Below are 16,961 nucleotides of genomic sequence, written 5' to 3'. Positions count from 1 at the left end.
ATGAAAAGGTCAAATATCTTTAGTTAGGGGCCTCTGCTTAAGATGGCAGGGCAAGTGGAAGGACCACTTCTTTCTGGATTATTGTCAGTATATCAGCCTTACCAGATGTACCTCCAGTATCTTGTCACGTAGGGCATTTTATAGCTTATTATTTTAGATACAAGTTAAAAAAAAAACCTTTCTCTTTCAAACTTCACTTCTAACCCACTTTGTGTTAGCCAGTGGTGTATTTGTTAGCTTGCTTGACAGAGGTAATTACCTTAATTCTACAGGTAAATTTAGTGTAAAATACAACTAGAATCCCAACAAATCATGCGATTACAACTAGATTTAAATGTGTGCATGGGAAAGATGAGAAGAAAAGTGTTAGGGCTGGGTGCAGTTGGTCACGCCTGTAATTCCAACACTGGAGGCTGAGGTAGGAGGATCGTTTGAGCTAAGGAGTTTGTGACCAGCCTGGGCAATATAGTGAGACCCCCTCTCTTAAAAAAAGTGTTAGATGGCAGGGTTATTGGTAGCATTTCAATAATGTTGATTGGCAAACTATATTTTAACCTATTTTGGATAAGATATTACTTTGACGGTCATGCCATTGCAAATTATACTCTAAAATCTTGCTCTTCTAAAACACACAGACACATGTATTTATAAGTAGTACAGCAACACTGTATAAAATTGGGAAAAAAGAAAAAGCATTAATAACTTACATAACCACTGCTAGACCTTTGTTGAGGTCTGGGGTGCAGTCAGCAGAAGCACTGTGCTCAGAGTTCATTTTCCCATGTGGCAAACAGGCAAATAAGTAGAGAAACATTATCTTTATAGTGAGCATTGAGAGAAAGAGAAGGCAGTAGCCAGGTTGGAGGATGCACGACGGGGAGAGGAAGCCGGGGAACACCCGAGCCATGTGCAGAGGCATGGCAAATGCAGGCGGCTTGCTAGGCTCAAGAATAAGTTGCACAGGCTGGGCGCAGTGGCTCATACCTGTAATCTCAGCACTTTGGGAGGCCGAGGCGGGCTGATCACGAGGTCAGGAGATCGAGACCATCCTGGCTAACAGGTAAAACCCTGTCTCTACTAAAAAATACAAAAAATTAGTCGGGCGTGGTGGCGGGCACCTGTAATCCCAGCTACTCGGGAGGCTGAGGCAGAAGAATGGCGTGAATCCGGCAGGTGGAGCTTGCAGTGAGCCGAGATTGCACCACTGCACTCCAGCCTGGGCGACAGTGCCAGACTCCATTTCAAAAAATAAATAAATAAATGAAAGAATAAGTTGCACAGAAAGAGCTTGTTTAACTCAGGAAGAATAGAAACCAAAGAGAGAGGAATTTTAAAAGAATTACAAAGTAACTTTCCCCCCGGCTCTATGCAACTACTTCTCAATAAGCCATATCAGTAGATACCAAAAAGTATCTGTTGCTAAAAAAAAAAAACCCTCTTAACAAAATAGGAATAGATGAATATTTCCTTATCAGAATAATTATTCTTTAATCTCACAGCCTAAATACTTTAGTAGAATGATGAAAAGAACTTTGATTCATATAAATAAACACACGTATGTACACTTACAATGGGATAACATAAAATGTATTAATATTAGCTAAGAAGAATGAAGTAGATGTATGGGTACCATCACAGGAAGATTACCAGACACAGTCAGTGAAAAAGACAAGGTGTAGAATTACAAGTACCTCACAAACCCATGTGCATAGATGAACAAATTTGAAAACTGCATTTTAGTATATATTTGCCCATATATAGCAAAAAGGTCCAGGAGGATACATGTCTATCTGGTAAAGAAAGGGAGAAGGCAACTTTCTTTTTTTACTGTTTATTTTACTCTGTATCTTCTCTATTTGAATATTTTATCATGTGAATGAATTGATGTGTGTCTGATATACACATGAATGTGCACATGTGGATATATGCACTCTCAAACCAAAGAAAGCAGGCAATATATTGTATGATAAAATGCTAAATGTCGTATTTGAGTCAAGAATGAGATAAGAATGTCCACTCTCACTACTCTTATTTGCCATTGTTTTGGAAGCTACTAGCCACTGCTGTTAGACAAGAGAAAGAAACAAGGAGTGTAAATATTGGAAAGGAGGAGACAAATGATCATTGCAGATGAAATGATTTAATTATTTTACACTTGGAAGGCCAAAGAGAATTGCCTGGGCAAACTTAGAAACACTAAATAAATATGTATATATTCCATGCATATACAATTCTATAGATGGCTTATTTTGGGAAGTGTTGTTAAAGAAGCTCTTTAATAAATAGTTGTGTCTGCAGAGTAGGGAGGAGTTACAGGGGACAACTTCACTTTTGGAACATCTTTATTTTTTATTTTCAAATGAAACTTTGTATCATGTTTATGTATTAATGTACAAAACTAAAATATTATTTGGTTTTCTTCTGATAATCAAGATAAGAAAACTAGGAATATATAAATATATATATTTATATATAAATTTATATTTTTAAATTTATGTTTATACATTTATATAAAAAGGGGATAGAAGGGGACAAAATCCCAGAAAAAAGTAACAGATTTGAATATACGAAGCAAAATATTGTGTAACAAAGTAGAACATTTGTGATTAAAAGGAAAATAATGGCAACAAGAAAAAAGTATTTGCTTTGGCCAGATTATGAGGAAGGGCCTGAGTTTGAACTTTAGGGGGAGCCAAGGATTTGAAGCAGAAAAATGACATAAGACTTTCCAGCAGGAGCTCTGGGTGACTTTAATGTTCCTCTTTTGTTAAGAACAGCCACCTTATACTTTGTGTTAGTGGAAAGTCTTGTTGTTACTTTGTATTGAAGTTACTCCTGTACTTTGTCTCCCTTCATGGAGGGCAGGGACCATTTGCACCCTAGCCAACTACTGCAGTGTATAGCTCCAGGATGTGTCTAGCAAATGTTATGGGAATGAAATGGATACATACTAAGAAGGTGAATTCTGCTGGACTTGGTGACTTGCTAGATCTAGAGGGTATAGGAGGATTGTAGAGCATTTCCTATATTCTGGTATTCAGCCATTCATTTATTCCTTCATTCAGTTTTATTGGACCAGCTACTCTATGCCAGATGGTATGCTGAGCTTGTAAGAAGAATAAAAGGACTCTTGCTCTTGAGTTTAGAGGGAAAGACAGATGAGCTGGGACTTTGAATGCAGTGTGCTAAATGTGTGAGAACCATTCCTAGCATTGCGAGGGGTCACAGGACTGCCTGACCCAGCCTCTGCAGGTGGGGAGATTGTGAGGACTACCCCTTTGCTCTCAGTCTTAAAGGTTGAATAAGTTAGCCAGGGGAGTTGGGGGAAGGGAGAGGAGGGGACAGGAAGGGAACTAGAGGAAGACAGGCAGAGACACAAAGAGTAATACCGTGCTGGGTGTGTGTTCGGTTGTGGTGCAGAGTGAAGCCACAGGTAAGTAGGTGTTTCTGGACCTTAATTTTTATTCATCCAGCAATATTTATTGATTCATTTATTTCTGAGAAACTTGTTTTGCAGTTGGAAAGATATAAAACTGAAGAGGGAAGAAAGGCACTAGATCATAGAGAACCTTATGTGATAAGCCAAACACTTCGGATTTTATCTTTAGGCTCTAGTGAGCCATTGAAGGATTTTAAGCCAGCATGGGATTGCGTTTGAAGTGGATCCCTTCAGTGGCTGTTTGCAGGATGGGTCGAGGGGAAAATACTCTGGAATTAGGAGATCATGAGGAGACTGCTGTAGTTGTCAAGAATAAAGCCTTGAAAGAGCGTGGTGCAGGAGAGGTGCAATTAAGAAATAATTAGAAGGTAAAATTGGTAGTACACTTGATAATTGATTGGGTGTGAGAGAAAGGAATACAGGATGACTCCCAGGTTTCTCTTTCTGGGTGTGCCACCAGCTGGGACAGCATACAGGAGGATAAGCAGGCCTGATATCGAGAGACGTTGGGCTCCGTTTTAGTGAGGCAGTGTTTGAAAATGTGAAATGGAGGAGTAGGTTTGAAGCAGAAGATGAGTGTAGTTATGGCAGTTAAACAGGAGGTGGAGCAGCTAGTGATAAAGAGGCAAGTAGTTCAAAAGTAAGGGGAAAGTGTGGTCTAGAAAGACATTTGGGTAGGACCCGACATCTTGAGTATGGTTGAAATTTCCTAGGAATAATGTATATAGCAGGCACTAGAAGAAGTTTAAGGATGAATCTTTGCACATCAAATTTAACCATCTGGGAGAAGCAGAAGAACCCATAAAGAAGCCAAAAGAGGGAGAGGAAGGAGGAAAGCCAGATGAGAGAGGGTGCTTCAAGAAGCCATGGGAAGAGACAGTTTTGTGAAGAAAGAACTGCTTCAGAATTTCAGATATCACACAATGGTCAGATAAAACAAAGACTGAATTTGTCTGTTAGATTTGACATTTAGGGGGTAATTGGATACCTTGGCAAAAAGAATTTCAGTGGAGAGCTAGGAGAAGAAGAAACCAAATTCCAATGGTTACAAAGTGAAGGGGAGATAAATTAGAGATGGAATGTGTGGACGCTTCCTTCAGGAAGAATCAGAGCTAATGCTAGAATGGAAAAGGGGGCCTTACTGACTTTATCAAGAACAGAGTGATAACTTGATTTTTTTCTATGTAAAAGAAACATTTATGTCTTTTCTTATTTAATTTTATAGAGACAATTATGTGGTTCTTTGCTATCTTTCCAAAAATTATTTTATGTATTGAAATTATTACCCAAGTAAGAGTAGAACATTAAGCTGTTTTAAAGAGCAGGAATTGAATTCAGCCTTAACTTTAGACAAATGGTATATACCATATTCCAACGATTGAAGGACATGGTGATAAGTTGTTTTAAATTATTGTACAAAGTAGAGTCCTTTAAAGATACTGAAATTCCAGAATACTTTTCAACTTAGACTTGATTTTTTTTTCCAAAAGGAGTTAATGGCCTTTAAATCTTACTTATTGACAGTGTACTACTACTACAGTGGTAATAGTATAGTGTGCATGGTCAGATTTAATTCACATAAGACTGTATTTCACAGGAGCTGATGATGTTGTAGGCCCTGAAGGCATGGAGAAATTTTGTGAAGACATTGGTGTTGAACCAGAAAACGTGAGTCTAACTTAACGAGTTGGGTGAATCAGTTGGTTGTTTTTCAAATCTTTGTTCTTTAGCAAATAAATAAATAATTAAAAGTAGTGGTATGTTAGTTTTTATGAAGCAATCTAAGAAATAAGCTCTAATTCTAGTTTGACTTACAAGCAGATTTTCCATTCTTGTAAGTGATATGGTGTAACTACAGTTATTTTTTCTCTCATTTAATTTCTTGTATGTAAAAGGTACAGTAAGCCAGATGCTTACAAAATGGTGTGGCCACATGTGCCTACAATGACGGATCAACTGGAGGCCACATTGTACACTGTGTACCTTTGTGCCCCTCAGTAGTTGTTTCAGCCTAATATAGAGTCAATCTAGGACTTATAATTATTCATCATGATTTTGAGTAGATTGTAATCATCAAGAATTTTTCACAGATCGTTTACTTCCAATTGAATTTAGCTCAGAAAGTGATTGCTTTTTTTTTTTTGAGACGGAGTCTCTCACTGTCGCCAGGCTGGAGTGCAATGGTATGATGTCGGCTCACTGCAAGCTCCGCCTCCCGGGTTGAAGCGATTTCCCCTGCCTCAGCCTCCTGAGTAACTGGGACTACAGGTGTGCGCCACCATGCTTGGCTAATGTTTTTTTGTATTTTAGTAGAAACGGAATTTCACCATGTTGGCCAGATGTCTCTATCTCCTGACCTTGTGATCTGCCCGGCTCAGCCTCCCAAAGTGCTGGGATTACAGGCGTGAGGCACAGCACCCGGCCATGATTGCTTTTTATAATGTAAAAGCCCTAGGTATTTATTTTTAATTAGAATGATTTTTATAGGCTTAATTATTTTTGCCTAATTCTTAGCATGTTATTGTTGAATATTTTTTCTGTTCCCACATCACCTCTCTTATACTAAAATGAAAAACTATGCTTATACACATGCCCTGCCTCATGAATTATGCAGTTTGATATTACATTAGCTCCAGTTTAACAAATATGTCCAAAATCCTAAATGAATTTATGATCTGGAAGAGATCTCAAGAGATCATTCCCTTTATTCAGGCTGTTTCCAAGACATCTGGTGCCCAGGCATGTATGTCATGCTTTTAAAGAAACTAGCAAAATTCACATTTTTTTCTTTAAACTTTTTATTTTACCCTTACCATTTCTGTGCTTCTGTCATCTATCTCGGCCCCCAGCAATGCTTTAAATTTTCTAAAGAGCCTTTGGAATGTCTTTCACTTATTACATAGATTTTTATCTTGTTGTTTTTTTTTAATGTATTCCAGTTCAGGTATTTCAATAAATTACCCAACCTTGGCATGAAGGTTTGGGGACACCTGAGTCAATAGTATTTTGCCATAGACTGGGCCATAGGCACAAGAAAAGATCATTACATTGAATTTAAGAAGGAAGTTTTGTATGAGAGCTGGGCCAAGCTTGGCAGAGTGTTTTCTAAACAGTGTAGTCAGAGGGCTGAGAGTGAGTTGGGCTTGAGAGGGGCTCCGGAGGTTCCACATGGGTTACCGTAGTAAGTATATGACAGAGAAGTGGCAGCAGGGCCTGGGCTTGAAGTTAGAGGCTGAGAAGACTAGGAAACAAAGGGCTTGCTGGTATGTGAGGGATTAGCTGAGCATTTAGTCTCAGAGGCAGAAAAGCCTGTCCAGGATGGCAGAGCACTGACGTTGATTCTAACTGAAGAAGAAAGGGAGGCATAGCTCTTCAAGTTTCCTCACCCCCAAATACCAGTACTCAATAAAAGATAGTTATTGTCATTCTTTTTTGGCAGTTATGAGTCCTTTAGAACTCTTCTTTCTGGCCTGGCATGGTGGCTCACGCCTGTAATCCCAGCACTTTGGGAGGCCGAGGCAGGCGGATCACCTGAGGTCAGGAGTTTGAGACCAGCCTGGCCAATAAGGCGAAATCCCGTCTCTACTAAAAATACAAAAATTAGCCGGATGTGGCTACTTAGGAGGTTGAGGCAGGAGAATCGCTTGAACCCAGGAGATGGAGGTTGCAGTGAGCAGAGCCGAGATCATGCCACTGTACTCCAGTCTGGGCGACAGAGCAGGACTCTGTCTCCAAAAAAAAAAAAAAAAAATACTCCATTTCTGTAGGAATAGAAATAGCCTTAAAATTTAGAATCATATTAAAGACTAAAAGACCATATTATCCTAGGCCGGACGTGGTGGCTCACGCCTGTAATCCCAGTACTTTGAGAGGCCGAGGTGGGTGGGTAGATCACATGAGGTCAGGAGTTCAGACCAGCCTGGACAACATGGTGAAACCCCATCTTTAATAAAATACCAAAATTAGCTGGGCATAGTGATGTGCGCCAGTAATCCCAGCTACTCAGGAGGCTGAGGCACAAGAATCGCTTGAGCCCAGGAGATGGAGGTTGCAGTGAGCCGAGATCGCACCACTGTACTTCATCCTGGGCAACAGAGTGAGACTCTGTCTCAAAAAAGAAAAAAAAAAAAAGAGAGAATATTATCCAAATATTTATACTGTATGTACTTCAATTCCAAGCTGTCACCAATAGAAGTTGTATTATTTTATATCACTAAGAAAGAAAAAATGTTGCTAAATAAACTCTGACGTGCTATATCAATTGTGGATGCATTCCCATTTCAGAGACATTAACATTTGTAAAACAAGTGCTGAAATAGGGTGTTTTCAAGGCTTGTCTGCATTGGTGGGCAAGCACGTTTAAAGTATTTAAAACCCTCACCTTGCCTGATATTTATAACTTATGAAATTAAGCAGGCTTGTAAAATTCAAGTCTGTGTTCATTTACCAAGATAACAGCAAAATTCTTTATTTAAGTACTTTGTTTTCTTGTTCGTTAACTTATGAGTCTCTTTTTTATGAACGTTCCCATTATGAGTATCTGTTTTGGCTGTTTAGCCATGTTTCATTCATACTTGTGTGTGTGTTCTTGCACCCTCACCATTTTTTTTTAACTTAACAAGTGTTTATGTAGAATTTTTAAATCTTTTTGGCAGAGAGTAGAATAGAGATGGTTTGAGAATACCTAGTTTGCATTAGAACATGTGAGTTGGTTAGTTGTCCTAGGTAAATTGATATACAAGAGTCAGAATTCCTAGAAACCTGAGGGATGAGGAGAAAATCCACTAATGTGTGAATAATTTGAAGAACGGTAACCCCATCTTTTTGGGAAATTCTTAGTAGCTCCTTGGTCTTTTAAGTTACCACTTTCTAACCTATTTAACAATCATTGCCTTTTAAAGCAGTCATTACTAATCAATCAGTCCTAGTAATTTACCTAGTAATCTAAATTTTTTAATCCAAAAAAAACCTAATGACTTTCAAAAAATTGATATGTACTAATTTATTTGATGAAAGATCCTAAAAATTTCATAGGTTCTCACTGATTTTAATTTCCAGTGAGGAAAACCATAAAGTCAGCATCAAGAGAAAGCTTCTCCTTACTCCCCTGGATGTAAATTAGACAAAGCTAGAGATTTTTTAGCCTACAAACTAGCTTATTGGCAGACAGATTAAAAAGAAGAGCTTCTGAATCTCCTAACTACTCTTGTTCTAGAGTTTTTAATGGACATGTTGGCTCTCGGAGGCTCAGAAATCATTAAAAATGATTTCTTGCCTCATGTTTCATGTTTTTATGTCATCCTAGTTCCTTTCACCATAGCCATCATCTGACCCAGTTGGGCACAGGGATGGTGTTTTAATGGTTTTGAATGGTTCTTTCAGTAGCTGAAATGAAGCCTTAGGCTCTATGTAAAGAGATCAAATTAACTGCCAATGTCGGATATCCTAGTCCTTGGAGAAACATGTATCTCTCTACCTATTGCCTTTTTCTGTTTCAACACAGAGAGAGAGCCCATTAACAGTGTATACCTGATCCCCAATTTAGGACTTGGGTGTTCCTTATATATGAATGACTGTCCAGAGATAACCAGCTCTACAGAGTGGCTGGCAGAATGGTCCTAAGAAGGCCCTGTCCCTCTTCTTTACCTTTTTAGGACTGACATTCTTTTTTAGTTACTTCTCGTCTCTTCTGGGATCTTTGAGGTAGATGAGAAGCAAGGCTTCCTCCTCTTGTCCTAATCACGCATGGCCTCCACCCTGTCCCTGTGTAGCATTCCAGATAGCTTAAAGCTGGGTGCACCTTTAAAATGGCATTTTGTCTTTACACCTTTAGGTATTTATTAAAACTCACCATCAGTTCTCTGTGCTATCTTTTCTCTAAAATAACTAAGTGAAAAAGTAGTAAGCAGTGGCATAAACCAGAGTTGTCACTGTTTCTGAAACCTGCATAGTTTCAGAAGAGTCACAAAAGCACAGGTGGCACCTGGGGGCCTGCCCCTCCTTTACAAGTGATGGGACCATGCCACGGACCCTGGGCCCATTCCAGGCATAGTGCTGTCTTAAGTGGAATGTGGGGATACTTTAAAATAATTTCCTACCAGTGTATATAGTGAATTCACAAACGTTAAAGTATGTGTGCTACAACTTCACTGCGTGTCTCCTCCTGTCCACTTTGTTAACGTTTTAATGCACTGTTCTACACCTTGCTGTTTCACTTAATACATCTTGGAGATTATTCCGTGTTTGTCCAGCTAGTTCTACTTCATTCGTCTTAGTGGTGTCATAGTATTCCTTTATATGGAATGTATTCAGCAAAGAAGTATTTAACCAGTCCCTTATTAATGGCCATTTGGTTGTTTTCAGTATTTAACTGCTACAAATTGTACTGCAGTAAATACTGTTGACTATTCTTTGTGTCTGTTTACAGGTAGACCTATAAGATAACTTTCCGTGGGTGGAATTGTCAATAACTGGTTTTACATTTGATATTGCCCTCTGGAGAGGGTAATCACTTTACACCTCCACTATCGTGCATCAGGAGAATACATGCTTCTCCAAACTCTTGTCAGCAGACTATATTGTCAACTTTTTTAGATGTTTGCCGAACTAGAACTCATTTTTGAAGTTAACTCCGCTCATATTTCAGTGATTAAACTACTGTGAACAGAAGCATTTAGCAAAACGTTAATGTATTAATGACAGATCTGTTTATTCTTTTTTAATTTGTCTAATATATTTTTTTAATTGTGTATTTTTTTTAACAGGTAGTTATGCTTGTCCTAGCTTGGAAATTGGATGCACAAAACATGGGTTATTTTACTCTACAGGAGTGGTTAAAAGGAATGACTTCTCTCCAGTAAGTCCTAGGCTGCACTAGTGGGGTCCCTGTCCTTCCCAGGTGGTTGCCTCCTCCCTAGGCCTTCAGGAGGTGATTGAGTGAGTGGAAGGAAGTCAGGTGGTCTGGCCAAGCTTCCCCAGTGGCCAAAGATGTAAAGACTAAGACCCATTTTGAGGACTATTCTGGACAAATTTATAAAGTGTCTATATGTGTATGTGGAGCGAGAGCGTGTGTTGGTATTCTTGTAGAGCAGCTCTCTCCAGGAGAAATAGACCAACATTTTCTCATATGAGAAAGCCACCTATGTAACTTAAGATTTTTTAATAGCCACATGTAAAAGTAGAAACAGGTAAAATCAGCTTTAGTCTATTTTATTAACCCCAAACAATCCAACATATTTTCATTCCAACATGTAATCAATGTTCTTAAGAAATCAATGAGATATTTTTATATTCTTTTTTCTCATGGTTAGTCTTCAAAATCGGGTGTATTTTATGGTCCATCTCCATTTGTATTAGCCACATTTCAAGTGCTCAGTAGTCACATGTGCCCAGTGGCTATTGAGTTGAACGGTGCAGTTTTAGAGCTTAAAAGGCAAAGACTTACTGGCATCTGGTTTATACTTAGAAAAAGTTGAGTAATGTATAACTTGTAAGTTAAAATATTTGATATCTCTATATATTCTGATTTTAGCTTTGGGCAAAATTAAAACTTCATTACTCCAGTGATTTAAAAAATTAATAAAGATTTGGTTTGTGTAACCTGACGCAGGATAAGAAAAATCAGTGGTTTTATGTATTTGCCTTATGTATGCAATATGTGCGTGTGTGCATGCGCCTGCGTGTTGTGTATTTGCTCAGTTTCATTCAAGAAAACAAATTGTCATTCTGTATTAGGCCTTGAAAGATGCAGTTGAAGTGGATGACTAAATGTTTCAAATAGCATTGAAGATGAAGTGCTAATTCTTAACATAGTGATTTTAATCTAAAGTAATTGGGATGACTTTCTTTTCACTTTAGGAATAATAGATCTTGATTTTTACTGGATTAAAATTGGAGTTGAAATGGTTTTATTTAAATAATTTTGGAATTTGTCCACTTTTAATATCACTGTCCATTTGTTATTGTTGAGAATGCTTTCGCATTGTGCTTTAGTAGTTTATGAAGACTGTTCACTGTTCTCCCATTTGAATGCCTCATAGCTACTTTGTGAAGAAGACAGATCAGATTTTATCCTGAACATGTTACAAATGAGGAAACTGAGGCATAGAGGGGATCGGTGATGTGTGAATGTGGCAGAGATGGGAAGAACACTTAAGACTTCTGATTCTTAAATCACATTCTTCCTTCTAACAATATTATCTGATGACAAATGAGTTTTGGGTAAAAGCCAAACCACCCTTTTACAAATATACTTTCCTATCAGAGTGTGTTCTAGAATTTTAGAGTTAAATTCTCTGAAATCTTTTAAAACTTGTTTGTCCTTTTGGGGGAACATCTGCTTATGATTTTAATCCTATTCACTTGTTTTTTCATTATTTTTCTCACTTTTCTTCATTGCTTCCTTTTTCTTTTCTTTTTTTTGAGACGGAATGTCCCTCTGTCGCCCAGGCTGGAGTGCAGTGGTGTGCTCTCGGCTCACAGCAACCTCCGCCTCCCGGGTTCAAGTGATTCTTGTGCCCCAGCTTCCCGAGTAGCTGGGATTACAAGCAGGCACCACCACGCCCGGCTGATTTTTGTATTTTTAGTAGAGACAGGGTTTCGCCATGTTGGCTAGGCTTGAACTCCTGACCTCAAGTGATCTGCCCGCCTCAGCCTCCCAAGGTTGGGATTACAGGCATAAGCCACCGTGCCTGGCCATCATTGCTGAGTAGAGCAGCTGATGGCTGCTTTTTAAAGTGTTCTTGTGATGATGAATGCATGGGCATATCAGGATTTTATTTCAAGCCTTCAGACGAGGCACCATCAACATTTTCAGGTCCATTTTTATTTGTTTTAAGAAGGTGTGATACCCAGTTTGTATAGTACTAAGTTCTTTACAAAAGAATGTCCCGAATATTACCTGATACCAGACCTTGCCCGTGTTTTGAGGGCCATATCTCCTGGGAAGTAAGAAGCAATTTCCTGGAAGAGGTCTGCGTCCGCGTTCTGAGTCCAGGGTACTCCTTCAGGTTGTTTGTTGGGAACCTTGCTTGCCACTTTGTATGATGCAGGTGGTGGCAGGTGGGTTCTCAGGGTGATTGCCACTTGATCCTTGCAATTCAGGGTTTAGCGACAAGCCTGATCCACTGTAAAGGCATGGAGGAACTGCTTGCTTTTTCTGGTATGAAACTCTGAAGTTGGTGTCCTCATCAATGAGGTGGAGATAATTATTTAGAATAACTGTTAAGGTTCTTTGTAGTTCAAAAATAGTCCAACTTCAAGTTTTAAGAACCTCTGCCTACCCTCCCACCCCCACCTTCCAACCTTTCTAGATTAGTCATTTGTTCAGCAAATGTTTGAATGACAGTGATGTGCCAAGTATAGTATTCCAGGCCCTAGGGAATCAAAAACCATGAGTAAGATAAAGTCCATTAAGAGGAGGGGCTTATAAACAATATTCAGACAAAAGATCCAGAAGTAATAAGGTCACTTCTCTTTTTGCCAGTAAAGTAACTAAATAAGCATTGTATTTGTGAAGTATGTGCACCTGGTATACAAGAAAACCCAGAGAGTAAATCATTTATATGCTCTAAAGGCAGAAAGTAGTCTATCTTTAAACTATTTTGTCTTCTATTTTGGATTTCTTTTCTATTTTTGCTCATTTTAATTTTATTAAACCTATCTAATGAAATATTTTGATCTCAAACTAGAATTAACAAGTATAGAACAAAATATTTTTATGTATTCATATATGTCTTAGGCCATTTAGGCAGCTATCACAGAATGTTTTAGGCTGGTTGGCTTATAGACAACAGAATTTTATTTCTCTGGAGGCCCAGAAGTTCAAGACCAAGATGCCATAGATTTGGTGCCTGGTGACGGCCTGCTTTTTGATTCATAGATGGTGCCTTCTAACTGGGTCCTCCCATGTTGGAAGGGGCAAACAAGCACCCTTGGGTCTCTTAATTAATCTCATTCATGAGGATTCTGCCCCCAGGACCTAATAATCTCACAAAGGCACCACTTTTTGATACCATCATCTTTGCGGGTGAGAATTTCAACCTACAAATTTCGGGGGGATACAAACATTCAGACCATTCATTATATTTGGTAAAAATGCTGTTAAAAAAAAAAAAAAAAAAAGGTTACTGTATGATGGGAGTGTGGTAGAAACAGAAAGCCCATGGGCTGTGAAACCAGACTTTTTAATCATTTCTGTCATTTCCTGGGTGTCTCTGGTAGCATTCTTAAACTAGGGTGGTGAAGTATGGCTTATGGCTTATGCCTGGGCTCTCAGAGGAGTTGTGTGCTTGGCTTCCCTAGGGCCTGTGAGCCTGGGACAGGACGTGGGTGGTATGAGAGTTTGGACTTAGGCCGGCAGCTGGTAGGGAACATCTATCCTTGCACTCCTGAGATCATTCCCCTGCCAGGGAAGACACAGCTCCTGTTTTGGTCTGATGAATTAAGCTAATTGTGGTGCTTAAACTTTAAAAAAAAAAAAAAAGTGAGAATTGTAACTAACTGCAATAAACTGATGATGGGCTGGAAAAATACCTTTGGGATGACTAAGTGAAGGGGCAGAGGCCTTTTCCTGGGTAATAGGGGAAAGCTACCTCTGATTTTATAACCTTCGATGATTACTGTATTGATTTCTGTCCTTACAAATCTGTTACAGCAGCAAACTCAAAAAGAAATGATCTTACATTGTGTGCATTTTTTGTGTTGGGAAATGGTGTTCCTTAGAAGCGTGGCACTGTCACTGTGACTTCTGCACGTTTTTTTATACATGGTACACAGAAACGTGGGAAGACTTGAGTTGAAGATGTGACTGCTTTCTGAGGTCACATTGGTGGCTTACATGTCCCAAGCCAGGCTCTAGAGTCCTCTGAAGATGTGTATGTTGAGTGGCCACTAGATGGCAACCTGTGGTTCTGGACAGGGTGACTCAGCAGCCTGTTTCACTACTGGGGGCCAGTCCAGGGGCTTTGTGTGTTGAAGACACCCTTTAAAGTAGATTAAACTCTGTATTGGCAACATTAGCTCCCAACCCCAGGTTTTTAATGGGTACCAGAGTTAGTAATATTACTTGTGTATTTTACGTTTAAAGCACAAGAACTGTTCATTTCCTGCATTTCAGACAGGATCTCTGAGCATCTTTCAAACATAGGGACATCTTTTTGCCAGGATGTTGGGCTTGCTCCCAGGCATGCTGCAGAACTTCGCATTTCTTCTCATAGCTCTGCCTGGAGTTTACAGCTAACTTTATTTTCTTTTAACTATGGGATAGTTATCTAAATGAGTGCTTCCTGCTCTTGAATCTGTTAAAACAAACAACCGCTCTTCTTCTTCTTAGACAGGACTAAACTAAACTACCAGTCAAATCTATGGCTTTGGTCCTTGACCCTCTTTCCGGTGAAGAACAGGGACCTCGACCTTATGTTTTTGGGTTACCCAGTTTCCCTCCTCTTTGACCCTCCCCGATTATTATTAATATTATATTATTATATACACACCATTAAAAAAATCTAACCCTACAGTAGAAAATCTAACCCTATAGTGTGAATTCAGCCCTGCCTCCCAGACTTACTCCTGTTTACTGCTTTCTTGTGTATCTTTCTAGTCCCTGTGACCCCCTCGTTGGGATTCTGGCACTGGCTCTCAATATCTCTTTTCCTTCCCACCAGTGCTTCTCCATGGAGATCAAGAGTGAGCTTGTCAAGATGCAGCCCTGATCATGGTCTTTCTCATAGTGGCAGGTGGCCTCCATTGTTCCTAGGATGTAATTTTAAAAACCCTCACTGTGGACTACAAAAGCCTTTTATGAGACCGACCACATGTTCCTCTCAGCATCATCTTATACCTCTTTCCCACTTCCTCTATCCACTCCTGCGACAGTGGCTGTCTTTTAAGTCTGTTGGACTTACCATACTCCCATCTGCTTCTGGGCCTTTGCATATGCCATTCCTAATAGACAGAGAGCCTTTCCCACCTCTCCAAAATATCTAGTTCCTGCTTATCTCTCAACTCTTAGCTTATGTGTCATTCTCTTGAAGAAGTCTTTTCCGACTCTAAAATAGCCTAATTTTAATCTTTTTTATTTTCCACATTAGGAAGAAATAAAGGACTTTCTAAATTGTTCTGTTTCACAGAAATTAAACATTTAGTCTAATTGCAGGCTTTTAGATAGTTTATCATATCAACAAAGAGATCATAAGGACTTATTTGTAGTTAGGTACAACGAAGGAGCTTTCACAGGTTTGTTTTTAAAAATAGATTAGTGTGCTCTATTATGAACCATTTTAGTTCATACAGTATACAAAATATATTGATAATACTTGGTGTATGTATTATCTGTACTTAGTAGGTTAAAGATCTATAGAGAAACACAATACATATTCAGTGTTGAAAATCTTTAATATTGCTGGTGAAAATGGTGACTCTTGATTCTCATTTTTAAGGGCTAGATATTGCAAACAGAAAATTAGTTTGTAAAAATAACCAATAAGTCTGCTTGCTTATGAAAAGTAAACACTATCACTGGTAAAAACAGGTTATTATCACCAAGGCTCCCTGGAGAAATGGCTGATTTCAAGTCTGGAATAGGGTAAGAACAGGGTAAGCTGTTCCTTCTTGTGCCAGAAAGCAAGGAAATGCTCAGAGACTTGTGGGGGACATGTCAGAAGGAAATTAGAGCCAGCTTTAGGGGGCTACTGCCCAAATGGGGAAAGTTTGTACAATCAAAAAGAGTAATGACAGTAACAGATTATAACACACTGAATTAAACGCAAAAAAATCCTAAGTCCAGAAAATAAGAAGGTCATGTGTGGAGCTCTTCTTTATAGAAGAATTGTAGCCAATAAATGTAGAAGGAATGATAGGATTAGAAAATCACCATCTTGGATCTTCAGATGTTACTGATTCAGGCAGGTATCACCAATGGATGCTATAACCATTGTGTGTTGTCAGGAGTATGTCCTGCTTGTGAGGTCTTTAAAGATCATTCCAACGTGGCCACAGAACTTCCACTGGGAGAGGCATAGGAGATTAAAGGATTTATTTTATTCTCAGGTCCTAGAGAGGGAAGCGTGGCATGCCACACAGGGAGCTATATGGGAGGAGCTCCCAGGGAGTGGGCTCCGCTAAGCAGGTGGGGAACTGAGCGAGCGTGAGGACCCATGGGCAAGTGCCTTCCCTGGACGTCAGATTGGTGTGTGTGGATGTCACTCAGTCATAGTCAGGGGAGGGCAAGAAGGGGACTTTGTGGCAGGGGGCAGACTTATCGCTAGTGGACCTGGTCTCCTGGGTAGGATGTTCATTGCTTATTTGTGGGGATACTGAGGCAGGAGGAAAATAGGAAGCTTAAGTGCTGTACAATACACATTGAGTGAAAGGTTATTGGGGACTGGACATTTATAGTCTCAAGGTATCATCCTGTAGATACTTACTATTTCAAAGAGGAAGAACTGCCTTTAAATGGAAAATGGTGGACACCACCATAACCATAGGAATCCACCAATAATGGAACAGGGACAGACAGACATGA

The 16,961-nt window shown here is 39.3% G+C and overlaps 1 protein-coding gene across 10 annotated transcripts in view; it reads left to right on the top strand.

Annotated features, from left to right (window-relative positions):
* DCUN1D4 (defective in cullin neddylation 1 domain containing 4) overlaps positions 1–16,961 on the top strand; it is an 82,376-nt gene that overhangs the window by 47,246 nt on the left and 18,169 nt on the right. For all 10 annotated transcript variants that reach the window (XR_010126054.1, XR_010126055.1, XM_063663702.1 and 7 more), the window contains exons 6-7: positions 5,037–5,107; positions 10,204–10,295. Coding sequence is in view for 8 of the 10 variants with exons in the window: in XM_063663702.1 (XP_063519772.1) it covers positions 5,037–5,107; positions 10,204–10,295 (163 nt within the window). In the remaining 2 variants the exon portion in view is untranslated. The remainder of the gene's footprint in view (positions 1–5,036; positions 5,108–10,203; positions 10,296–16,961) is intronic.

Source organism: Pongo pygmaeus, chromosome 3, assembly GCF_028885625.2.
Source record: "Pongo pygmaeus isolate AG05252 chromosome 3, NHGRI_mPonPyg2-v2.0_pri, whole genome shotgun sequence".
Classification (NCBI taxonomy): domain Eukaryota; kingdom Metazoa; phylum Chordata; class Mammalia; order Primates; family Hominidae; genus Pongo; species Pongo pygmaeus.
Note: the sequence above shows the minus strand (reverse complement) of the source record. Positions and strands in the feature narration are given on the sequence as shown.